The 26,971-nt window shown below is 37.4% G+C and overlaps 1 protein-coding gene across 10 annotated transcripts in view; it reads left to right on the top strand.

Annotated features, from left to right (window-relative positions):
- The window catches only part of LOC131692285 (FH1/FH2 domain-containing protein 3), a 428,161-nt gene that overhangs the window by 380,315 nt on the left and 20,875 nt on the right, over nt 1–26,971 (top strand). For 8 of the 10 annotated variants that reach the window (XR_009305953.1, XR_009305954.1, XM_058979247.1 and 5 more), the window contains 4 exons: nt 5,411–6,123; nt 6,275–6,895; nt 23,058–23,641; nt 23,875–24,021. Coding sequence is in view for 8 of the 10 variants with exons in the window: in XM_058979247.1 (XP_058835230.1) it covers nt 5,411–6,123; nt 6,275–6,895; nt 23,058–23,641; nt 23,875–24,021 (2,065 nt within the window). In the remaining 2 variants the exon portion in view is untranslated. The remainder of the gene's footprint in view (nt 1–5,410; nt 6,124–6,274; nt 6,896–23,057; nt 23,642–23,874; nt 24,022–26,971) is intronic. The other 2 variants (XM_058979249.1, XM_058979253.1) reach the window with 1 other exon arrangement.

Genomic DNA, 26,971 nt, shown 5'->3' with positions numbered 1-26,971 from the left:
TGCGAAGTTGAGTGATCGATCGAGGGTAACGCCGAGAATTTTCAGGCGTGTTTCTGTCGGTATAGCAACTCGATCTATCGTGATTGCTTGACTGGGTGCACGACGGGCATTAGGGCTACAATAGAAGATGCTGGATTTTGTTGCAGATATCGTAAATCCAACACTTCTTGCCCATTCATGGACGGCTTTTACTGCTGACTGAAGCTTTCGATAAAGCGGCTGGTCTTTCTTCCCCCAAACTACGAGTAGGATATCGTCGGCGTACAACAAGATCTTCACAGTGTTCGGAACCACGCGAAAGATGGGTTGAATGGCCACGAGAAACAGCGTAACCGAGAGCACTGAGCCTTGTGGCACACCGTTTTCCAGCGGATGCGCTGGCGATAAGTAACCCTCTACATTAACCTGGAACGATCTTTCTGTCAGGAAGCTGTTCAACACGTTGATCATTCTACCGCGTATGTGCCATTTCTTTAGTGTTCGTAGTATGCCATACCTCCACGTGGTATCGTAAGCCTTGGACAAGTCAAGCGACGCTATCAGACAGTGCTCGTCACGGTCGGGTAATGACCTCTCCAATTCCGCAAAATATGTGTCAGTGCCCCGACCGGACCTGAAGGCATGTTGTCGTTTGTCGAGATGCCCGTTCGCCTCTAGTTCGGTGGTCAGCCGTCGGTTGACTATTCGCTCGAAAACCTTCGCCATACAGCTCGTTAGGGTTATTGGACGGAATGCAGCTGGACCCGCGTCATTCGAGTTTGACTTTGGAATTGGTACGATGATTCCAGTTCGCCAACAGGGTGGAAACACGCCACTACGCCATATTCTATTGAATAGTTCCAACATGGCAGTTTTCACCGACAACGGCAGTCGCTGAAGCATTGGATAACCGATGCAGTCCGGGCCTGAAGAGCCACTTCGTCCTCTATCGAGTGCCCAAAGCAGCTCGTTCAGAGTGAAGTCTGTGTTGTAAGTATCGTCGGTATCCGGCGAGAAATTCACGCGGTTTCGTTCGGCCTTTTCCTTCTCTCTTTGGAACAATGGCGAGTAGCTGGAGGTGGCGGATCGTTCGCTGTAATGTTGTGCCAGTTCTTCAGCTACTTCTTCAGCCTTATCCGTGTAGCCGCTAGATCGCTTGATGACAGTTGGTCGATGCTGACGTTTCCCTCTCAACCTGTTCACTGTCTGCCACATCTCCGTCGCAGTGGAACTCGGAGATATCTTCGTGACGAATTCCTCCCATGATCGCTGTTTGGCATCATGGATCGACTTTCGTGCAGCTGCACGCGCCTCTTGGAAGTGTTTTAGTGCATCGGCTTTCCGTGGGTCTTCTGCTTGAATACGCCTTAGTGCTCTCAGTGTTTTTCTTCTCGTTTTGATGGCCGCTTTAACCTCCGGACACCACCACGGAACCGCTTTTGGACCGACTCTACCGGTTGTGCGGGGTATCGCAGTGTTTGCTGCTTTAATCAAACGGTCAACGAAACAGTCAATTGATATTTCGGCACCCGGTCGAATAGCGCTGGCGGTTAGATGTTCGAAAGTTGTCCAATCCGCTTGGTCGTAGATCCATTTCTGTCTTTTCGTTGGAGTATGTGACAGTCCGGGAGTGGAAACGAGAATTGGAAAATGGTCACTATTATGGGTGTCCGGGAGAGTTCGCCAAATAAATTTCGAGGCTACAGTTTCAGAACAGATAGAGAGGTCAATAGCTGAAGTGACACCGGTAGCTGGATCAATCCGGGTATGTGATCCGTCGTTGAGAATGACTAGTCTTTCCGACAATGTTTTCTCGGCGATAAAGTAGCCTAGTGCAGTAGATTTATTGGAAAAATAAAAAGGTACAAATTTCCCAAACGAATCAAAACTCCGTGAGGAGAATCTATTTATAAGCCTGTGCTAACATGCCTGCACACAGTGATACAATTTCTAAGCAATCTGATATAAGACATTCAAGTTACAAAATATTTTGTCTTGCGCGCCTATGCAATGTTTTGATTTTAATGATGAAATAAAAAGAAGAAGCAGAAACGACGGCGGCCATTTTAGCTGCCACCTTGTGGCTCTATTCAGCATGTCCTTAAATCGCTGTACTGCGCTTTATCCCGATCAATCTTAGAATATTGTCCTGAAGTGTGGAGCCCAAACTACAATAACAGCGTCGCTTTTTATGTTTCGCGCTCCGTAGATTGCCGTGAAGAGATCCTGTCCGATTACCTAGCTATGAAAACCGGTGTCAGCTGGTTCAACTGGAACCCCTTTATGTTCGAAGGAATACAGCAAGAGCTTTGTTCATCGCCGTCACTTTGCAAGGTCATATAGTTGCCCCAGCTATATTGGATCAAATTAATATAAACGTCATACCACGAACATTACGCAACAACATTATGCTTCGATTCCCGTTCAGACGCACTAATTATAGTATGCATGGAGCCATCACTGGTCTACAATGGATTTTTAACCAGGTTGCTTCAGCTTTCGATTTCAACGTGTCTAGACAAACTCTGCGTCAGCGATTTTCTAGACTTTTTATTCAATCTTTTAACCACAATTGACTTTTTTACCGTTTTTGTGAATTATTGACCACTATTTGTGTATATGATTTGAATGTTAGTAATAAGTTTATTATTAAGACCAACACCATTGGGGCTTTGGAACTCCTGTTGGTGTATAAGACTAATAAAGAATAGAACTACGAATGATTCACGAAATGCGCGAAATTTTATGAAAATTATCTGTACGAAACTAATTGTGATCTGCATATCCAACAATCTCGAAACTCATTTCAGTCAGAACATAGAGAAGATCGTCCACCACTAGTGACGAGAGCAGGAGTAATAGTTCACCTCCCTGGGGAGAGCCTCTATTGGCTGTTATAGTTGCTTTCGTGTCTCCAACGTAGCTGTGATCACTCGACTCAGAAGCATTTCAAGAACCCAGGCCGCTATCGAATTTTCAGCCCCTCTTTTGCTTTGTAGGACGTGTTATCAAAAGCACACTTTTTTCAATAAGTGTCACATGTTTTTACAAAACTTGCGCATTGACAGTTTTTCGCCCTTTCTCAACTCAGCGCTGTATTTGGTAAGAGCGTTGCTGTGGTCTGAACCAGTTATCAGTAATCGTCGCTTCATTTCTAAGTATTGCTAGATTTTCGTTTCATCAACATCACGGAAATGATCCTTTTGTAGGTTATTTTTCGCATTATCCAGATCTGCTGGAGATCTTGCCCCCCGTTTTTGACTGTTACAGGTGTGAGCGAAATGCACACCAATTTGTTTTCCTTATTTCCCTGTGTTTTACACTATGAGTTTATTGGCTTCTATGGGGACCATTATGTATCTGTGATCCGACAGTCTATTAATGTAAGTACAATTACCTTATTACATACATTGACATCATTTGACGAAAGGTATTCTAGTAGGCACTCACTTCTGGTATTTATATTCGTGCTACCCATATTGTGTGATATGCATTGGCATCACATCCAATAATGAAGGACTTTTTTGTGCTTCTGCAGTATTTTACGAGGGCATCGATTTTAGAAGGCGGTGCTGTATCCGTATCTCACGGGAAGTAGCAGACGCTATAACAATCTCTTGCGTGCCATTGACGGATCCACTTATTGGGAGGTTCTGTGCAGAAATTGTTGTTATGATTCTGCGCTACGCGGAGGATGTTTCCATCGGACCTGTCGATGCTGTTGGGAAAATACCCGATGTACAGAACTTGTTTCGGAATCTGCGATGTTTTAACGGCTTCCAATCCTTGTCTGCACAGGCGATTTCGAGGTACCCTTAATTGTATGTGCACTTCCTAAATTTGGGTGTCGTATAGCTTAAGTTCTGCTCCATGACGCTCTCGGTCAGTGCGCATCGAATAGCATTCGCTTATTCTGAGGTTATGTGCAGGGTACCCAACCGCAGTGCTGTGCAATCTCACGATGGTCTTTGAATTGTGACGGTAAATATGAAGTGACCGTATCACCACAAAAATGACCGTTATTTCATTTCCATTTTCCTCGGATAGTGTTTCAGTTAACTATCTCTCACAGAAGCCGTGCGAGAGAGAGAACGCATTGAAATGATAGACAGATTGAGTACCATTTGTTTTGGATTGGTATGGTAAACTAAATATTATCAGTGTACTGTATTCAGGCAGCATGCGGTGCTTTGTTGATTTTTTCTCCATCTTTCAGTTTCTTTTATGCATAGCTTTTGTATGTGAAACCGCCCGTTTGTTAGTTCTAGCTCGTTGTTTGTAATAAGATGACCGTCATAACCGTATTTATATTGTTAATAAAACCACGGTCAATTTCCCTTCCTCTCAATAATGATTCCAATGAGTGAGAGATTCAGAAGAGAACCGTCTGACTGTTGTCAATTCATTGGAATGAGAACCGTAACTCAAAAAAGCATCGCTTACTACTTTAACTGCTAACCGTTTCATTCTCTTTTGTCTAGCTGGTTTGCCATCAGTACCGTGAGGGAGCTCAGCACTGCCCAACCGTAATAATAACCATCGAGTTTGACTTGATCATTTCGGTGAAGGATGAGCGCAGCTCAGTTTTTTTGTATCGTTCTTGGATCCTGTCCCTTGATCTTTTTCGACTGGAGCTCCTTCCTGCATCCACTATTGTTCGGTGACTCTGCACTCACTATTATCCGTTAAACGCCGCCACTTGGCTAGTGCCTTCCCTATCGAGATTTTGGCCAACACTAGCGGATTTTTGGCCGTTTCTCAGCAGCCATATAACTTTTGTTTGAAAACGATGCATGCAAAATCTTCTGCGCCCTTTAAAAAAGCGCTCTTGAGTCGAAATTATCTGCTCGATCACAATTTTAAAGATGTTTGGATCAACCTTGTTGGAATTGCAGTATAACATTCTGTCAGTATTTTTTGTCACGGTAAATATTCCATTATAACTAATTCAATACAAACTTATCAAAAGTGATAACAGAAAGTGATTCCTATTATTTTGGTTTAATTTCTGCACAATAAAACTTGCGTAGTTTTGAATTAACATATATTTTCTATGCAATTTTTCTCTGTAGTAGGAAAATGACCGTAATAAAAAGTCTCTGTTGTACTTTTGAAGATTTAAACCTCTAAAAGGCAAGCTAAAATTGTGACTTCAAGAAGCATAGCTTCTAAGGCCCAACGAAATCAAAAACTTTTTTTTGTAGTTTTATCAGTGAGAGAATCGAAATCTCAAAAACGCTCGATCATTTCTATTTCAAATTTTAAGTTTATTGAAACTAGAGAACTGTAACTAGCCGGGCCTCTGAAACCCTTTGCCGTTTTGAGAGCTAATATTGAATACATTTTACAGTACATGTTTTTATTTTGCGTTTTATATTGGAATCTGTGTTTTCATTACCCATTAATTATAGCACTTTTCCTACTTTTCCAGACTGCTCAAAGACTACGAGAACGCCGACACGGAGCTTCTCATCTACGCAACCTCGTTGGTCAACAAAACTCTATCCGGATTAAGCGACCAAGATAGCTTCTACGACGAAAGTGATTTCCTGGAACAGCAAGGCATGGAGGGTATCATTCAGCGGTATATGTCCCGCCCTGGAACGGACCTGGATCTACTGGATCAACTTCAGCTGTACGAAACTGTACTGCGATTTGAAGACGGCGAAACCGATGGTATCCGGATACCGGATAACACGGTTCGAAAGACGCTTCGCTACCGATCGAACGACACCAGCGATAGACGAAAGTCACGAAGACATAGTACTGGTACGGCACCGGTGACAGCGGCTCAACAACCTCCACCAATACCACCGCCGCCTCCGCCACACATATTGTACTCACTTCCACCTAATATGCCGCCCCCGCCACCGCCTCCCATACCTCCCCCAGTAGCACCAGTTACGCTGTATGCACCACTGAGGATTCCGTTGCAGCAAACTGTTGACGAGGATAGCTCAAGCTCGGCCAACTCAGCCGATCACAATCTGGCGGGTAGTGGGTATCGAGACGATTCCAGGGATACAACTGGAGTTACACCTGGACTGAGAAGGAGACGCGAACGAGCTGAACGGCAAAAGACTTTCATGCGGGAACAACAGGAACTATCCCAGTTTAAAGCTCAGGAAGACACGAACGGTCACGGTAAGATTTGGGCACCATTCTTAAAATAGTGTTACTGCAGTTTCATCTCTAATCTCGCTTGTGTGAGACTTGTTTTTCTGTCAATTTTGTAACTAACCGCTACTTTGTGGCGTCCACGCGCTTTTCTCTTTATAACACACCCCCTGCATAGGTTACATTCTAACCCAAAGCCATCAGCCGCAGCAGGCACAACAACAAACACCCACGTTGCCGGTTCGGCTGCGAAATGGACATGAATCTCGTAGCACGCGACTTAGCAACGGCAATCAGCCACCAACTATCAACGAATATGACCCTTCAACGCGGGTGCCCAACCTAACTCAATCTGTGATCTATAGTAAGCATAATAGTACTAATTATAGCGGAATGAACGGCGATCTCGGTGTTTCGAATGGAACAAACGGAACCAGTCACGATCCGATCGAGTACAGAAACAGTAAGAACCTGCTGCTGAGTAAGAAAAATGGTGTTAGCAATGGAACCTACAGTAACGGTAAGCTGGATGTCAATGGGAACATGTCCAACGGAAGGGGTTCCAGCAGTCCATCGGAGCTGGATGAGAACGAGAGTCCAAATATCAAAATGAACGGAAATTACGGCGACATCAATGGCTACGGCAATGGACATGTTTATCAATTAAATGGTTTCAGGCAGCAGAATGGGAAGGAAGAACCTCGTCGCAGCAGCACCTACATCAATGGTAATGGTAATGGTCATGTTCCGACGAATGGGCATCACGTGGAACTGAACGGGAAGCAGGAGTTGCTACAAGGTATGTTGAGCGTTGTTTTCTTTTTGCTTTTTGCGTATGTTAGTGATAGAAAATCTTTGTGTTGCAAATGGTTTCACCATTCTACTATTTATTTGACATAAACTCATAAAACACACTTCTGCTTTTTACTGAATAGTGAACGTATCTATGGGTCATTCCACGTCAGATTTACAACCAAAATTTTGATTCCTTCCAAAATGTGTTCTTGCATTCTTTAGCTAAAACTAATTGACACGTATTATCTTGTTTTGGCTGAATATGATATTTTTTCAGGTTATTAGTTTTTGAACTTTTGAAGTTTAAAAAATTGAACATTTTTGAATCACTGATAACTCGGAAACGATTCGATGTATGGAAAAAATGTTAAATAAAAAAAGTTGCGTTTTCAAATGAGCTTACCGAAAAAAATTACAAAAAAATATTTTTTGTTATATAACTTATGAAATTTGCAATTATTTGAAACAAATTGATTTTTTTTAAGTTAGACCAATTTTTTTTACTTATTTTTTTTTAAATATTAAGAATCATGCTAAAAAGATTGTGTAAAAATTTGGGAGTAGATATCAAAATACTTTGCGAGATATTTCAATTATAAACTTAAAACAAGGGCAAATACCCAGTAATTATAACGCCCAGTAATAGGCCTGTTATAATTGAAATATCTCGTAAAATACTTCAAATTCCATTCTGAAATTTTTACATAGTTTTCGTAATATACTTATGTTATCAAAAATAATTATTTTCGGGGCAACCTAAAAAAAATTATTTGGTTCTAACACTTCCACCAAAAAAGTCACATAATCGCAGACTACGAGTCATTCTACATCAAATTTACAACTTCAATTTTTATTCCCTCCAAATTCTTTTTGCTTTCTTTAGCCAAACATTATTGACACGAATTTTAAGCTTTGGCTGAATTTTATATGTTTTTCAAGTTATGAGTTTTGGAACCTTATAAAATATTTTATTACATTTCATAAATTTAATAGAATTCAACATTTTGCAATCCCCGATAACTTAGAAACTATTAGATTAGTAGAAAAAAGCATTAAATAATAAAAGTTGCGTTTTCGCATGATCTCACCGGATTTTTTTTTGAAATATTTGGTTTTGTTATGTAATTTATGTATTCTGCAAATATTACAAGCAAAATTATTTTAGCACCGCGCCGAAAAAATTGTTTTAGCTTTTCTCAAATAATTTATTTTATCGAGAAGATTATGCGAAAATCTCAGAATGGAATTCGAAGTATTTTACAAAATATTTCAATTATATCAGGCCTATCACTGGGTGTTTAATGTAAAATTGCCCTTGTTTTAAGTTTATAATTGAAATATCTCGCAAAGTATAATGATATCGACTCCCAATTTTTTACACAAACTTTTTAACATGATTGCTAATATTTAAAAAATAACAAGTAAAAAAAATTTGGTCCAGCTTTAAAAAAAACAATTTGTTTCAAATAATTGCAAATTTCATATGTTATATTACAAAAAATAATTTTTTTTTAAATTTTTTTCGGTAAAAACGCAACTTTTTTTATTTAATATTTTTTCCATACATCGAATCATTTCCGAGTCAATTTATTAAACTTCAAAAGTTCAAGAAACGAATAACCTGAAAAAAAATTTCATATTCAGCCAAAACAAAAAATACGTGTCAATTATTTTAGCTAAATAATGCAAGAAAACATTTTGGAAGGAATCAAAATTTTGGTTGTAAGCCTGACGTGGAATGACCCCTATATTCTGTTGCAAGATTGTTCTAGTTATTCCACCATTGTTATAAATAGCTTTGATATATTACAGAGGTTAGAGTTATTGTGGAAAGAGTAGCTATAACTAAATCGAATTTTGAATATTATCCCATTTTTTAGTACTGCTGAAGAAGTGAAACGTTCAGATGGTTGAAGACTAAGCTTTGACCAACGGCGGACGCGATTTCTTAATCTGTCACGTATTTTTTATTGTTGTGGTATCCCATCTAAGCGGATGCTCGGAAAAAGTGACATAACGGTGTACAGTAGCCGGAAACTGGACAAAACCTATGTCTCAAACAGTGCTGCATTCGGTAACCGTAAACAGAAAACCATCCTACACGGTCGCAAGCACTCATATTCGACTCTCTTTCCATGTAAGTTCTCACACTGAGATAGCAACATATACTGTCAGTCATACTACGTGAGTACCTTTGCGGAAAAATGTTCTGTCTTTTTGCTCTTTTGCTCACTTCGTTTCGTTTCAGCTTGACTGAAACCTCTCGATGACAGTCAGTTTCGAAAATTATTGTCAATAAGTCTGGCAAGGGAAGTTTTAAATTCTGCACGATACAAACCTTGAATTCAATATTACAGTTCAAATACATTACCTATTTAAAAGTGGTTTGGTTGCTAACCAAAGATTGTTCGAGAAAAATTGTATTTCAATTTCCTTCGCCGTTTGGATAAGAGCTGTAATAGAATTACGCGTATTCATAAATTCATTTGATGTATGACTATGGAACTAGCTAAAGCAATGTAATATTTAATAATATAATATTCGTGTTGCATTCTATGGGCTTCCCTAATAATATGAAACTGACTTATTTATTCGCAATCGCAGTAGGCAGAGTTGAAATACAAGGAAAACAAAACAAATAGATTTTAGTTTTTTCGTCATATTGATGTGTTTGGTTAGTTAAAAATGTGCTCTATCTCTTGATAAATATGTTTACAGGTAACCAGGTCAAAAAGCATATACGTATCTTTCAAGTTTAAATTTCAGTATATTACTGTTTTCGTTCGAATATAAGGCAAGCGCAGAAGGGTCAATAAATACTGTCTAGTGATTGAATCATATGGTGATAATTCAATGAATAAAACTAAGCTTGTTGAATTTACTAGGTAGACAAAACAGCGCGAGGTAAACAAAACGGAAAGAGGAGAATTTGCATTGTGTGCTCACTTGACTCTGCTGTCTGCGCTGCGCGCCGTCATTTTTTTTCTCACTCTCCCTCGTCACTGTTGCTGGCACTCACTATGCTAAGTTTTGGTTGCTCAAGTTCTCTCAACTAAAAACGACGATCATTTTGATTTGTGACCGAAGTTTTACGTACATTTTGATGAAAAGGTGATAGTCATGATTTCGTGAAACTCTGGTCTCAAATATTGATATTTTTTTATTTTTCCTAGGTTTCTTATATATTGAACGACATATTCTCCAAATCGTGTCGTGTCTAATGAAATTCATTTTCGAAATTACAGCATCTATCTTCATTTCAAAAGCATGTTGCTCTTTCAATTTTAATCCGATTTGAACACAACTATTTCATTTTAAAGGGCATTTAAAGAACTTTCTTGATCATTTCAACATATTCGGCAAATTTGTTTCGAACTATGAAATATTATTACAAAGTGGGTTGATAGCAAATTTATTTTTCACAAATATATTCTGTACAATCAGGTAAAACATTTCGGAACGGTCGCTTATTGTATTACATTCACCTAAAATCACTTGCAGTCTGTTTGTGAAAGTGCAGTACATCGAGGATTTCAAACGGGCGTATTAAGTGTTCAGGACACATGTGTGGTAGATTTCAAATAATAGGTTTGTTCCAATGTTTTAAGTGGGTAATTATCCAATCGGTTGCTTTCGAGTAGGTAGTACTACCCATACTACAAACGTTTTTCACCGACCCTGTTTGTAAAATAACGAAACATTTCGTTTCATTCACCAAAATAGTTTTGTCTTTGACAATCAATTTCGTGCAACCTACACTAATTATTTAAATTTATAAAAATTTTGTTCAGAAAGTCGCCATGTTTTAGGGCCTGAAATGAACGAAACCAACTATTTACAAACCACGAAAATGCTTCGTTGCAGAAAACGATGAATGAATTCGTGCATTGTATAATCATTTTCGTTCTCTTTACGAAGTTATGTTATTAATGTAGATTCGAAATTTCATTTTCCAAATCGTGCATCAGGCATATTTTTCTAAGAAGGCATTACCCCCGCCCCCCTTTTCCATCTGGCTGGAACCCCCTAGAAACAGAACTCTCTTTAATTCCTGTTTATAATCAGTAATACGAGAAGAGCAAAAAAATCTAAGTCTACGAAGACTTTTGCAAATAACCCCCCTTTCCTTTCGTAGAAAAACGTAGCGAACGCTGAAGTGGAGCTGGATCATACTTATTAGAAAAACAAAAAGCTCGTTATTTTCCTTGAAGAATGGTCCAAGGTACCTTGCAATGGTCTTTGCAAATCTATAGCTCTGTGCTATGTGACAGGAACATCATCTGTAAGTTGTCGTGTATGTAATTGACGTCAGAGTTACAAATATTCTAATTCATTGAATGAAAATTGATAGTATTCAGCCGCATTCATTTTTAATATTCAGTGACGCAGCAGAAAACGTCAAACGAACAAACCGCCCATTCATCCATGCAGATGTTCATTCGTCTCCGATTATTGAATACTTTACGCTGACGTCACAAATGAACTCAGTGTTCATTTTTGGCAGTTCGCTTGTACTGTTTACATGGACTTAGAAAAAATCTTTACGATTTTCTTCGAGCGAATCTAGTCGTCCACGAATTTTTCTAAGTTCATGTAAACAGTACAAGCGAACTGTCAAGAAAAGTGAGGTTAACTGTGCCAGTAAAGAACCTAATTACACGAAGCGAACGTACAGCAACGAATCAAACGCATCAAAGTAGGCCTGGCTCAATGTTATCGATGATGATTGTTATTTTATTAGGTTCTTTACTGGCACAGTTAACCTCACTTTTCTTGACAGTTCGCTTGTACTGTTTACATGGACTTAGAAAAATTTGTGGTCGGCTAAATTCGCTCGAAGAAAATCGCAAAGAATTTCCATGTAAACAGTACAAGCGAACTGTCAAAAATGAAAATTCAGTTCATTTGTGACGTCAGCGTAAAGTATTCAATATGCTTTACCGGCATTTGGAAACATTTACCTAGATAATTAGTGAAAAGAATATTTTTGGACGATACTGAACTGAATGAATAACACGGAATTTTGAATGAATATTTTTTCTATTCACCACGAGTCGCATCAGGTTCATTTTCAGCCGTCAACAAAGAGCTTCGATTATTTTTAACTCTGATTGACGTATAAGTTGTACAGAAGAGGGCTTAACAATGAACCTTGTACCCATGGAGCATGGTCGAGAAGCTGCCGAATCGCCATGACAATAAATTGTACAAGTAGTTGTTCGGAATTGGTGAAAAGCCGAGTTGATGAAGTTTATCTAAGGGAACCTCAGTTGATACAGAGTTAAAAGCTTCTTCAATTTCCAAAAATATGGATGCCATTTCGTCGCTTTTGTGCTGTCTTAGGACAAACGTAATTTAGCACTTTTTGAGAAAAACGATTTTTAAATTTTGAGAGTGGATATCTTGCAATTTATAAATTTATTTAGAGATTAGATACCTTAAAATTATATAAATAGAAACTTTTCGGAGAAAGCAATCAATGCTTCTATGATTTCTGTAGTAATCTCTTGATTTTTGTTAAGATCGGTTGACTATATTTACAGTTTGTTTAAAATGTAAACTAGAGTCGATGCCATACGTGTCATAAGTGTGTATTGATGATAAAATGCGTGACTTATTACAAATGTGCACAGAAAATTCCATATAAAAAGAATCATAAATGATTCGTAAAATTATGCGTGCAGATATATGCCCTATAATATACTTTTCCATGCGGTAGCAGCAGTATCAGGTTACCAAATGATGGTATTGGAACACAAAGTTCACAATTTTCCTCCTTTATTCGGGAAAAAACAAAAGTTATTGTTCGTTTCATTAATAACACGGTGCTACAATGAATTTGTACTTTTGAAGAGACCTAGTATAGGTTGTAGATCTCATCAAATGCAACACAAAACAATGTATGAAAAATGTTGTATACGCTCAAAATCTTGATTTATAGCAAAAAAAACGATTTTTCGAAACTTTCGGCACTAATTTTTTTTTGGCGTGCTCATTTTTCAACCGATTTTAAATATTTTGAGTGTTTTGGAAAGAAATAGAAATTTGCTTTCCAACAGTATGCTATGTTATGTTCTTTTGTTAAAAGAACTATGCGGTTTTGGGACAACAATATGAAAGTAATCATTATTTTGCAATTTTTGATTAAAAGTATACAAACTGCTCATCATTTTTATTAGAAAATGTCTTTGTTTTATTAATAATTTAAAGAGCGCATTGAATTCCGCATCCAATGATCTATTTTTTATTAAGATCAGTTGAAAAATAGCTGAGTTATTATTTTTTTCCAAATTAGAAACCTGCTCGCATGAACTCGTAAGGGGTTAGTTGGGTATTGTCTCGCACTTTAAGATACTTGCTAATTACATCTTCCATTATTTTATCCAATTTCATGTTCAAAGTTCACACACATACTTTTGAACGTATACGTAATCGAGCAAAAAAAATCGTTTTTTTAATTTTATATGAGACCATCCCCTTAAAAGTCATGAGGGCAAGTTTCTAATATGGAAAAAAATTAATAACGAAACCATTTTTCAACCGATTTTGATCAAAAACAGATCATTGGATGCGGAATTAAATTTGTGTTAAAACAAAGATGCTTGCCAATAAAAAAGTTGAGCAATTTTCATATTTTTAATGAAAAAATAGCAAAATAATGGCAATTTTCATATTGTCGTCCAAAAATTGCATAGTACTTTTAACAAAAGAACATAACATAGCATATCGTTCATTTCTTCTTCTTTCCAAAACACTCAAAAAATTTAAAATCAGTTGAAAAATGACTGTGTAATTTTTTTTAAGCGCCGTAAGTTCCGAAAAATCGTTTTTTTTTGCTATAAATCAAGATTTTGAGGGTAAATTAAATTGATCAAACGAGGTTTTGTATTGTATTTGACCAGATCTACAACTTTTGCTATATCACTGTAAAAGTACGCTAAACTATTTTTAATTTGCAGCACCGTGCAATTTGGAGACAATATATCAAACAATATCATTATTGATAGGCGACTTGATGAAACAAATGTTCTTCTTGCATAATCCATCATTACATTTCGGCATACTTTCCAAAATGGTAATCTCGAAAGGAAATTTGTTCAATGATCATGAAAACACAAGCTAACCAAGCGCGGAGAAAACTATGGTAGGAAAAGCTTTGCTCCCAAGACAAGAACCTAGCCATCATAGCTGGAAAATGTCATGGTTATGACCAGTCATCTGGTGACTGGTCGCATGTTTGCTCGTGACATGTACAAGTTGCGGATTCTTGCGACATGTGACACAAGCGCGTGTACTATGACACGATACATTTTCCCCGTGACATGTCATAAAATTTGTACATGTTTCAAAACAAAACTGGTTTGTCAAGCGGCTGTACATTTACTGAACTGTGACATGTATGTTCGTTTGCGAACGGTCGCGACAATAGAAAAACAGGTTTGCTTGTTATGTGACATGTCGACAATGAACCGGTATTGAAAATGGGTAAAATATTGGATACCGTACTTTGGCGGATAATTGGAAATATAGAAAATGAGATAATTGTTTTTCTTTCAACATTTCACAAATAAATATTGTTTGTTATTGCGGTTTAGAGGTGTTGAAAATCAATAGTTTTAGACATTTTAAACGCACACTGGGAAGTAAATGCGTCAAAATCGAAAAAATTTCAACTTTTCACAGATAAACATTGCTTGTTATTGCGAGTTAAGAGATATTTAAAATCAATTGTTTTAGACATTTTAAACGCACACTAGGCAGTAAATGCGTCAAAATCGAAAAAATTCAACTTTTCACAGATAAACATTGTTTGTTATTGCGAGTTAAGAGGTGTTGAAAATCAATAGTTTTAGACATTTTAAACGCACATTAGGAAGTAAATGCGTCAAAATCGAAAAAATCAACTTTTCACAGATAAACATGGTTTGTTATTGCGAGTTAAGAGGTGTTGAAAATCAATAGTTATAGACATTTTAAACGCACACTGGGAAGTAAATGCGTCAAAATCGAAAAAATTTCAACTTTTCACAGATAAACATTGCTTGTTATTGCGAGTTAAGAGATGTTTAAAATCAATTGTTTTAGACATTTTAAACGCACACTAGGCAGTAAATGCGTCAAAATCGAAAAAAATTCATCTTTTCACAGATAAACATTGCTTGTTATTGCGAGTTAAGAGATATTTAAAATCAATTGTTTTAGACATTTTAAACGCACACTAGGCAGTAAATGCGTCAAAATCAAAAAAAAAATCAACTTTTCACAGATAAACATTGTTTGTTATTGCGAGTTAAGAGGTGTTGAAAATCAATAGTTTTAGACATTTTAAACGCACACTGGGAAGTAAATGCGTCAAAATCGAAAAAATTTCAACTTTTCACAGATAAACATTGCTTGTTATTGCGAGTTAAGAGATATTTAAAATCAATTGTTTTAGACATTTTAAACGCACACTAGGCAGTAAATGCGTCAAAATCGAAAAAATCAACTTTTCACAGATAAACATGGTTTGTTATTGCGAGTTAAGAGGTGTTGAAAATCAATAGTTTTAGACATTTTAAACGCACACTGGGAAGTAAATGCGTCAAAATCGAAAAAATTTCAACTTTTCACAGATAAACATTGCTTGTTATTGCGAGTTAAGAGATGTTTAAAATCAATTGTTTTAGACATTTTAAACGCACACTAGGCAGTAAATGCGTCAAAATCGAAAAAAATTCATCTTTTCACAGATAAACATTGTTTGTTATTGCGAGTTAAGAGGTGTTTAAAATCAATTGTTTTAGACATTTTAGACGCACACTAGGCAGTAAATGCGTCAAAATCGAAAAAAATTCAACTTTTCACAGATAAACATTGTTTGTTATTGCGAGTTAAGAGATGTTGAAAATCAATAGTTTTAGACATTTTAAACGCACACTGGGAAGTAAATGCGTCCAAAGCGAAAAAAAATTCAACTTTTCACAGATAAACATTGTTTGTTATTGCGAGTTACGAGGTGTTGAAAATCAATAATTTTAGACATTTTAAACGCACACTGGGAAGTAAATGCGTCAAAATCGAAAAATTTTCAACTGTTCACAGATAAACATTGTTTGTTATTGCGAGTTACGAGGTGTTCAAAATCAATAGTTTTAGACATGTTAAACGCACATTGGGAAGTAAATGCATCGAAATCGAAAAATTTTCAACTTTTCGCAGATAAACATTGTTTGTTATTACGAGTTGTTAACTATTTTTGCCTCCAACCGTCGGCGCGGCGGCGCTGGGCACACCTCTAATTTTAAACGCATTTTTAATTTTCCATTTTGTCGAAATTACTTCCCGTTGTGCATTTCAAATGTTTAAAACCTTTGATTTTCAAGCCCTAATAACTCGGAAAAACAAGCAACATTCATCTGTAAAAAGTGAATTTTGCGATTTTGACGCATTTACTTCCCCATGTGCGTTTAAAATGTTCAAAACAAGTGATTTTCATATCCTAGTACAGTAGGATTCCGTTTTTGGCAACAATTTTATTTTTTGCTGTTGCCAAAACCGGAACCGTGCCAAAAATTGAACCTTATTTTTAAAGTTTGGATTTTCAATTTACGACTTCAAAAATGTTTCAAGGATTTTTAACCATGTGTGAAATGGAATTAGATGAAAGAAAAAAATAAGAAAATTCAATTTTATTCATATGTTTAAATTCAGTCTTCACACAGTGATCGCCTTCCATAAAAAAGTCGGTCAAAACCTCGAAAGGGATCCGAATTTGATAAAAACTTCACATTGGGGTAATTTTACGTCGCTGAATTCATGTTTGGTGTTAATTTATTATTTCTTTTTACCCGAAAATTTTGGCACCTAGGGAGGTTTGCAAAATCAACATTTACGAATATAAAGTGCACTATATCTGAAAATGCATTTTCAAAAAGACATCGTAAACTATTTGGGAGCTATCAGTTTTGTATTCCTAAATACGGGCTTTCGATATGTATTGCAAATTTAGTGCCAAGTTTTGTAGTGACGTTGTATTAAACTGTAGCGCATTCATCTGCATTCGATTATAAAAATTGATTCCGTCTAGCACTAGTTACACTGCTACCACTTGTATTATATATAAACAATACATTTCTATACTTATTGTTATCATTAAATACGACACATATAGTGTAAAACATAGTTAAGGACATTATACATGCGAGCCACAACATAGCTGCTGCGCCACACACACCCCTCTCCCCTGCCTAACCATGTATCTGACATGAGCAAATATAAAAATACGTTTTTCAACACACTAACTTTGCTGGTGTGCCACGAAACTGCTACTTAAGGAAGCTAGAATATTTTCCTATATAATCAATCCGAGTTTTTGACGGAATGCCATCTGTAGCTCCTATTTTGTGCGAAAATATCTCCCCTCTTCACTTGGGGTTTCTTTTCGAAACACTTCTCGTTTTCATTGCACTTTTTCAAATGCACTTTTTTCACACACCACTACAAAAACACTCGCGAAACTTTAATCGTTTACTAACAAAACTTCAAATTTTCTGCCAATGTGCAGATGACCAAAGAAAAATGTTCGGAAACTCTCATTTGTGCGTTTGAATTTTCACTTCAGATTTCAGTTTTTCCTAATGTAAACAAGCGAGTCGGTGCCTAGCAACGTGGCTTCCGCATATCTTCACCTTAACCTTTAAATGCATAACGCTTTTTTAAAACAACATTGCGAAAAACATCACAAAATTATCACAGTAAAGTATTGAAACTGTAAGACAATTTTAACAAAATTTAAAAAAAATGATTTGGGCTTTTGAGGATTAATATGACTCCCATGTTTGGAAATAAAGTCAAATGCAATGTCAATTGATACAAAAAATATCTATTGCACATTTTTAAAAGATTTATTATGTACAACAAGAATGTTGACAAAAACGGAACCCATTTGTTGCCAAAATCGGAGTGTGCCAAAATGGGAGCATGCCAACAACGGAACGTGCCAAAACGGAATCTTACTGTAACTCGAAAAACAAAAAAAATTAGCGAAAAGTTGAAAAAAATTCCATTTTGACGCATTTACTTACTAATGTGTGTCTATCTATCGTTTTTCAACTTCACGTAACTAGCAATAACAAAAAAAATTTGTGTGAAAGTAGATTTTTTTCCATTATGACGCATTTACTTTCAAGTGTGCGTTTAAAATGTCTAAAACTATTGATTTTCAAATCCTCGTAACTCGCAATAACAAACAATATTTATCTGTGAAAAGTTGAATTTTTTTCGATTTTGACGCATTTACTTTCAAGTGTACGTTTAAAATGTCTAAAACTATTGATTTTCTACTCCTCGTAACTCGCAATAACAAGCAATATTTATCTGTGAAAAGTTGTAAAATTTTCGATTTTGACGCATTTATTTCCCAGTGTGCGTTTAAAATGTCTAAAACAATTGATTTTCAACTCCTCGTAGCTTGCACTAACGAACAATATTTACCTGTGAAAAGATGAAAATTTTTCAATTTTGACGCATTTACTTCCCCTTGTGCGTTTAAAATGTCTAAAACGACTGATTTTCAACACCTCTTAACTCGCAATAACAAACAATATTTATCTGTGAAGAGATGAAAATTTTCAAATTTTGACGCATTTACTTCCCAGTGTGCGTTTAAAATGTCTAAAACTATTGATTTTCAACTCCTAGTAACTCGCAATAACGAAAAATATTTGTCTGTGAAAACTTGAAAATTGTTCGATTTTGACGCATTTACTTCCCAGTGTGCGTTTAAAATATCTAAAACTATTGATTTTCAACACCTCTTAACTCGCAATAACAAACCATGTTTATCTGTGAAAAATTGAAAATTTTACGATTTTGACGCATTTACTTCCCAGTGTACGTTTAAAATGTCTAAAACTATTGATTTCCAAAACCTCGTAACTCGCAATAACAAAAAATATTGACCTGTGAAAAGTTGAAAAATTTTCGATTTTGATGCATTTATTTCCCAGTGTGCGTTTAAAATGTCTAAAACAATTGATTTTCAACTCCTCGTAGCTTGCAATAACGAACAATATTTATCTGTGAAAAGATGAAAATTTTTCGATTTTGACGCATTTACTTACCCTTGTGCGTTTAAAATGTTTAAAACTATTGATTTTCAATACCTCTTAACTCGCAATAACAAACAATATTTATCTGTGAAGAGATGAAAATTTTTCAATTTTGACGCATTTACCTCCCAGTGTGCGTTTAAAATGTCTAAAATTATTGATTTTCAACACCTCTTAACACGCAATAACAAACAATGGTTATCTGTGAAAAGTTGAAATTTTTTCGATTTTGACGCATTTACTTCCCAGTGTGCGTTTAAAATGTCTCAAACTATTGATTTTCAAAACCTCGTAACTCGAAATAACAAAAAAATGTTGATCTGTGAAAAGTTGAAAATTTTTCAATTTTGACGCATTTACTTCCCAGTGTGCGTTTAAAATGTCTAAAACTATTGATTTTCAACTCCTCGTAGTTTGCAATAACGAACAATATTTATCTGTGAAAAGATGAAAAATTTTCAATTTTGACGCATTTACTTCCCAGTGTGCGTTTAAAATGTCTAAAACTATTGATTTTTAACTCCTCGTAACTCGCTACATTTACTATCAAAAAGTTGAAAAAGTTCAAAATAATTCAATTTATATAGCGTCTACCATTCCGTTTATCTGCCACTGCACGGTACTTAAACGATCAAGAATAAGATACAGGTCAAACAAGCAAACCATAACAAAATGTTCATCTTTGTACAGGTTCGTAAACTGTGTGACTGGTATCGCCTTACGCGCGACAGGTAAATTATCCTCATGACCAGTCTTAAGACCGATGACGCATTTAAATTCCATGACATGTCACGAGACCAACCATCGAGGCTTGGAAGCTAACCTGTTTGAGACATGAGACATTTTCAGCAGAGCGTGAATGTGGCTTGACATGTCGCGAAAAATGTACACAGGTTCCAACTATGATCTCCATACGAATTTCGTACATATGTCATCAGAGACATCAGTTGAGTTTTTGGCTTCAATGTGCACTTGATGCTAGGATTGTTGTCTGTTTTTTGTCAAAAGCTAGTGCAACTTGATCAATCGAGAGATTGGTGCTTGTCATAATCGTGTTTCGCTATATCTCATTAACCCAGCAAAATTTCAAAATTCTGAAAACGATATTTTAAAATTTATTAACATGGCATATCTAACTCACTTTACCGTTTGCCATAAGATAGCACAACAACGACAATTTGATCTTCACGAGCGTAGCCAGTTGAATTTCTGATGAAAGTAGCGCAAGATAATCGTTTGTTTCTTTCCCCCTTTCAAAAACCAAATTTGGTATGTAATAAAAAGACCATTTGCCTAAACCCAAAGTGTAGGCCGCTCTTTATCACCATCAATTTCCGGATACTGGAAATCGGCCTATACGAGTTGTAGTCGGAGGCTGGTTTCACCGGTTTATGAATAACAATCATTCTTACTTTCCCCAATTCACGTGGAACAATGTTCTGCTAGAGAAACCTTGAGCAATTAAAAAAAAACGTCTTTTTGCAGAATCAGACAGATTCATCAATTAGTTGAATTTAATTCTGTTTGGCCCATGAGCATAATTCTTGCACGACAGAAGTGCAACTGAGAGGTTCGTGCCAAACGGGAAATTGAATAAAATTGACACGAAACTCTCGGTTGCACTTCTGTCGTGCAAGAATTATGCTCATGGGCCAAACAGAATTAAATTCAACTAATTGATGAATCTGTCTGATTCTGCAAAAAGACGTTTTTACCGGCGACACGTCACTAGAACTCGCAGTACCGACCCAATTTGGCGAGAACCGGTATTGCGGTACTGAAGTCCTTGGCACCGGCAATACCGGTACTCGAATATTTTTTCCAAAAGATTCGAGAAACGATTTAAGGGACCATCCATAAATGACTTAGCATTATATGGGGGAGGGGGGAGTTTTGTATTTTGTGATGATGTGTGACGATAGGGGGGTAGGGGGTTATGTCATGCTACGTAGCTTCTTTGCAGGGGAATAACTAACATCGTTTTTCATTTTTTTTTTTTAATTTTTGCGGGGAAAGAGGGGGGGGGAGTTACCGTCAAGCTATGTATTTTGAGGTTTGTGACGAAATGCTACGTTGGGTGAGAGGGGTTTTTAAAAATCACTCAAAAAATGCTACGTCATTTATGCATGATCCCTAGAGTGAAATTGAAAGCTTAAACTGATGTCTCATTGCAGCAGAAGGTATTTTTCAAATGCGGCACCTTCTTTTATTTCGAGATCTAGGCCACTTGGAATTCAATAATAGTAAATGTAAGAAATCCTAGTATCAACAGTCTATCGAAGCGAAAATACATACGTGTACGTTGGTTGCATTTACTCTCGGCATTATCGCTTAGCTGTAAATTCGTTTCGACTTTTATGCATACCAAGGCTGCTAATTTCCTGTGAAATATGGAGTTTTGCTGAATTTTCCAATCACCAAAAAATACGAATCGCTCCATTCGAAGCAGTTCGCTCTAAAATTGTAAGCTACTAAATTGCTGTTCGTTCTTTTATAGATAAAGATTTAGGCGCAACTCAAATATAGACATCACTTATGCCACAGCCTTACTACGCGCCACCCAGTGAAAAATTGAAACCAATGAGAATGTCGCTAATAAAAAAAATCAAAACATATTTTTACACTTATGCTAGATGTTAATACTTTGAAATTTATTAAAAAATATTTGAAATTTTATTTCGACCAAATAGTGCAGGAATTTGAACATATCGTTCAGTACAACGGGAGTTATAAATATTTAACTTCTAGAATTATTATGATGATAGCCCCACCCCAAAGGCGTAAGCTGATCGATTTATCTAGAATATAATTAAATATAATTAGAAGCCACCTTATATACCGATATTTGGAAAAGGGTCCCGCTATAGTCTACATATTTTTCATAAACAAAATTGCATGGTACCGAAAATACCGGTACTGGCTTTTGCTCAGTACCGGTATTATGGTACCAATAATGGGTCGGTATTCTCGGGATTTTCAGTACCGGTACCACAACCCTGCACGGCACACACAATTTTCTGTATAGGGACATAGTCCGGGCATAAATTACGTGTAGAGTCAATATTTCTCGCTTTCGTTCGTTACATTTCGATTAAGATTACGTGTTCCTTAAAGAGTTCATCGATGTCTCACTCAATAAATCATCGACAAATCGACGTCAATAACTATTTTTTTGCGCAAAGCTAGCTTTTGATCTTGGTGTACAAAGCACTCCAAGTTTTTCAGTGTTCCAGCGCCAAGCTTCCACAATTATTTATATGCTTCGCACTTATCCAGGTGGCCATTATCCCACCACTGGAAGGTCATATGTTTATCGTCGCACCAGACCAAAACTTAGTTGTTTCATGTAAGTCTATAAGACTTAATGAAAATGTAATTCCTTAGCAGCGTTTATCTACGGTTACTGTTTTTCATTGTGGGACTTTAAATATTAATGGGCACTATACTGCCTATGATCGCATATCAGTCCCATAAAGATAGGAAATCCTATAGAAAACGGGACAACTATGCGATCATGGGTAGTATATTCCTCACAAATACATATATTGTTATTCCATACACAATAATAAAGTTGCGACTTTTACATTAATCACGGATAATTTTACCTCACTCCGTGCATTCTAACAGTAGTTTTAAAAAAATATGAATCGCACTTCCAACGTTTATTTTAGGCCACTTAATCGCAAAAAAACTGTTCCAAAAATTGTAATATATTATCGTAATATCACTACATCATCTGGGCGGCAAATGCAGAGAAGATGCGGTTAGCGGCATAGCCCCCTTAAGTAAATACATTTTAAAAAAGAATGGTATATTTTATCAATCCCCAGCTGCAGAAACCATTTTATTTTTATTTCTGGAAATCCGTAGTGAATCAACATTATACACAAACACTTTATATTGATTGTTGACTTGATATCTGTGAAATGAATGTCAAAGTAATAACCGCTTCATTCAATGTACATTTTTGCATTCGCCAATTCACGTACAATGCACAATAGAATCTTTGCAAACATACATCGTCATGCTCTACATTCGTGTATCACTAATAATTTTCTCGTTCTTTTTCACCAGTGGAATCCGACAACGAGGACAAGAAACTTATACTGCAGCTGAAAAAGGATCACACGGTCAAAGATCTGACGCAGAAGCTCAGCAGCCTACCGTTAAGTCCGCAGGAGGACAAGCCCCAGAACCGGATCGGTGACATGTCCGGTCTGATTTCCAAAGCCAAGGAGGGATTGGCGAAAAGCAAAAGCAACAAGGACATCTCCCGATCCCCCAGCGTGGACAGCGACATCAAGAAGCTGGCGAGTGAGCAGAAAAAATCCGAAAACGAGCTCCACTGGGAGGAAATTGTGAAAAACATGACTCGGAAGCTAAATCTGTGCGACCTGGACTTTACCGATCTCACGTCCGACGACGATAAGGATGTGCTTGCTCCTCGGGGCTTTGGAGGAGCAGTTCCACCACCTCCACCACCCGGTGGAATGATGCCCCCGGTGAACGTAATGCCTCCTCCGCCGAGCATGATGATGCGACCGCCACTCACTAACCTGGTGCCACCGATGTACCCCAACGGTGGTCTCACGAATCCAGCGGCCATGACCAATGGCGACACCAGCGGGATGAACACAATCAAGAAGAATAAAAAGACTGTGAGTATGAGTTTGGTAGAGCGGCGCTAGATTTTTTGTTCCTTAACAAATGAAATTTTCCAGTTCAAATTTATCAGTTTCCAGTGGTGAAAATTCATTTCCTTGCCACCTATTCGGAACGGGAAATTGGAATCAGAAAGCAATTTAACTTTTCTGTCCACTCTTAGATCCCATTCGTGTGTGTACATGTATCTGTATGCGGCTCTATAGTGTTTTGAATTTATTGCTTGCAGGTGAAACTTTTCTGGAAGGAAGTTCGCGAGGATATGATTCCGACAACGATACAGCGTACCATTTGGGACGAGCTACCGGAGGCCACCGTGGACACCCAGAAGTTGGAGCATTTGTTCGAATCTAGAGCCAAAGATCTGATGACAAAGGTAAATGACTTTTGAACTTTGGGCTTTTGGGTTAGTTTTTCGCAAGGTTATACCACTGAGCATTTCTAGGTTTCAACTTCTCTATATCACAGACATAATCTGCATAGTCTTTTTTAGCATATTAATAAATCATCCACCTGTTAGTTCTGCTACAAAGTATTATCTCTATTGGCTTCGGTTACTAGTCAGTATGGATGAGATGCTAATCGAAAGGCGTAAACGATTTTATTGCTGTCCAATGTGTATCATTAATGTTATCATTACTCACAAACGTGTCTGTTCTCTTTGCGTTTTCTTTTTCTTCTCTGTGTATTCAACATTTCAACCTCATGATAAATATCAAAATTTCAACCTGCACAACATTGTTTCGGATAAAAAAAAACCCTCACTGTTTGGCTCGTTTTCATCCCTCCATTCATAACCAATCACTAGGAGGTGAGTGTCTTCACGGAATAAGTTGGTAACATTTTGTTGATTCCACTTTGTTGTTTTTTGTTTGTTTTTGGCTGAGTGTTCATTAGTATTATCTATCTACCATCCCGATATGTGTCATCCCAAGAAATTTTCAACTCCTAACAGTACTTTTTTAACATTCCCATCCTTAAAAGTTAAATGTTTTACTTATTTTGATTTTGTAGTTTATATTATCGGTTTGACGAAATTTGATTTGTTTTGATCAAATACACTGTAATAAAATTGTTCACTCAAGATTCCAATTGACACAATCCGACACAATACACTACCGAACGAAATATTTCACGGCTGTTTACACGAAAACACTCCCACCATGTACATTACATTCATGTTCTCAAATATAACCCATTTTTTATCTAAACTGTTTCTAATGAACAATCGTTGTGTTTGAATCATTCAGCTGATGAGTTTTATTTTTTATTTTTTGCTTTGGTGCTTAATATTTTTTCCCCTTAGAATTCAATCAAATAGGGAAACACGACTTTTCCCAGATATCAAATTTTAAATCATACAATAATAACAGGATGCTATCAGTACGATTATTTTGAGCATTTCGAGACACATCGATACCATATAGGTTAATCAAACGTCAACAAATTAACCAAAACATGCGAAAGCAAAGTTGATGCGCACTTGGGCGTTATTTTTAGTTGTTACATTTTAAGGTTTTAACAGCACAAAAGCTTTGAAAATCTGTGTCGAAGATAAGTTTAAGTATTTTAATATTGTTGATTGGGTATTTAAGAAAAATGCGTACTGTTGGGGTAAACCCGATTGTTTTTAGATAGGGTAAGACCGACACGCTGTTTAGATGGTTGAGTTCATTTTTGATCCAATGCGAGCGACTGGGAATTGTTTGCGCTAATTGAACAGCACACTATTATTTATGTTTTCTTCATTTATTTCTTGTCAGTGTTGTCTCAAGCCGACAAAAAAATTAAAACGCAGCGTTTTAAAATTTCATGTTTCTCCATTTTATGGCAACCAATAATGGTGTACCAGTTTACATGGAAATCAATAAACATACATCAATAGCAGCCGATGGGAAGGATGTACCTTTTATTTGAGACTTGTAACCCGTCAGGGTAACAATTTAGCACTGGGTGGAAATATACCTATTTGTGGGTATACACTCCGTAGAGTGTATTTGTTGACATGTAAAATTATGCTCACCGCTGTTCGACACCGTGCATTTTTTCATGTAAATTTTGTTTATTTTCGCGTATGTGAACGGCTTTGTTCGTGTAGCTAGGTTAGATAATTTTTGTTTTATGTTTGTGAATAAATAACATAGGGATTAGATAGTCCACCGCTCTCTTTTTGCTGAATGTGTGCTGATATTGCTACGGATCGGCGATGACAGCTATGCGGTGAGGCGGTTGGTGTTTTTTTTTTGGTCGAGTGCGAAAGGCGGCCATCGTGATACGACAGAAAGTGACAGACCACGGTAACAATCAGACGTCCAGAAAATTGTTGTGTTTTTTCGGGACAGTTTCCCGCCACTGCAACATACGTTAAGTGGGCGTGTGCGACGGTAGTAGATAACCGTCGAAAGTGCCAGCCGTGGTCCAGGTGCTCAGTGTTTTGTGGTGTTGGGTCGCATGATAACGGAATTTAATTGTCAAGGAGTCGTTCGCTTCCCCGACTAAACAAAAAGAACCCGTGACACCAGTACCGTTCTCACTGTGGAGGACCAGTCAAACGAGCAAAGCTCTTCTCCACAGTTAACCATCAAGGAGAATGAAGCAGGGCGGACAAAGGTTCCCTCCCGGTGATTTATCCCCACCGTCGCTAGGGAGGTTCCAACAAAGGAGCCAAGCTCACCTCCCTAGCTAAAAGTCAAGGACCGCTGCCGTAGCAGTGAACGAAACGACAACAGGAGAATGCGGCCGTTGCAGTCCCGGCCGGTCGGAAGAAACCGTCCGCCTTACCGCCATCGTCAGCAGCTGCGGACCATAAGAAACGCAGTGAAGAGTAGGTGAATAAATGTCGGTAAATTTAGTAATTTATTTGTTTGTTTATTTTTTGTTGTTGTGTTACGAAAATCCGGAATTCCGGTAGAGACACCTAGGCCGCCCTGAAAAGAAGGGTCCGCGCGGGCAAACAAGAACCCGAGTAGTGGACTTACCGCTACTTACAGACTAAATTTGCGCGAATTAGCCATCTCCGAGAAACACAGGTGACATTTTTGTCACATACACACATACGCACACATACACACACACTTACGATTTGGCAATGAAGGTTCCGTTCATCGGAACCTTCACTGCCAAATCGTTTATCATCGACGTTACATTCTGTGGTCCTTCATTGGTGGCGAACATGGATTGGAGAGTATGTTGTTAACTGCAGCACGGAAAAGGATGGCCGGCGAGCGAAAGTGGAAGACGAAAGTCTTCCATAAAGATCTTTTCATTGAGGCACTTCTGCCGAAAGGCGCGACCGTGAACGTGGACAAGACGAATGGTGACGGCTT

The sequence above is a fragment of the Topomyia yanbarensis genome, chromosome 3, assembly GCF_030247195.1.
Source record: "Topomyia yanbarensis strain Yona2022 chromosome 3, ASM3024719v1, whole genome shotgun sequence".
Lineage (NCBI taxonomy): Eukaryota > Metazoa > Arthropoda > Insecta > Diptera > Culicidae > Topomyia > Topomyia yanbarensis.
Note: the sequence above shows the minus strand (reverse complement) of the source record. Positions and strands in the feature narration are given on the sequence as shown.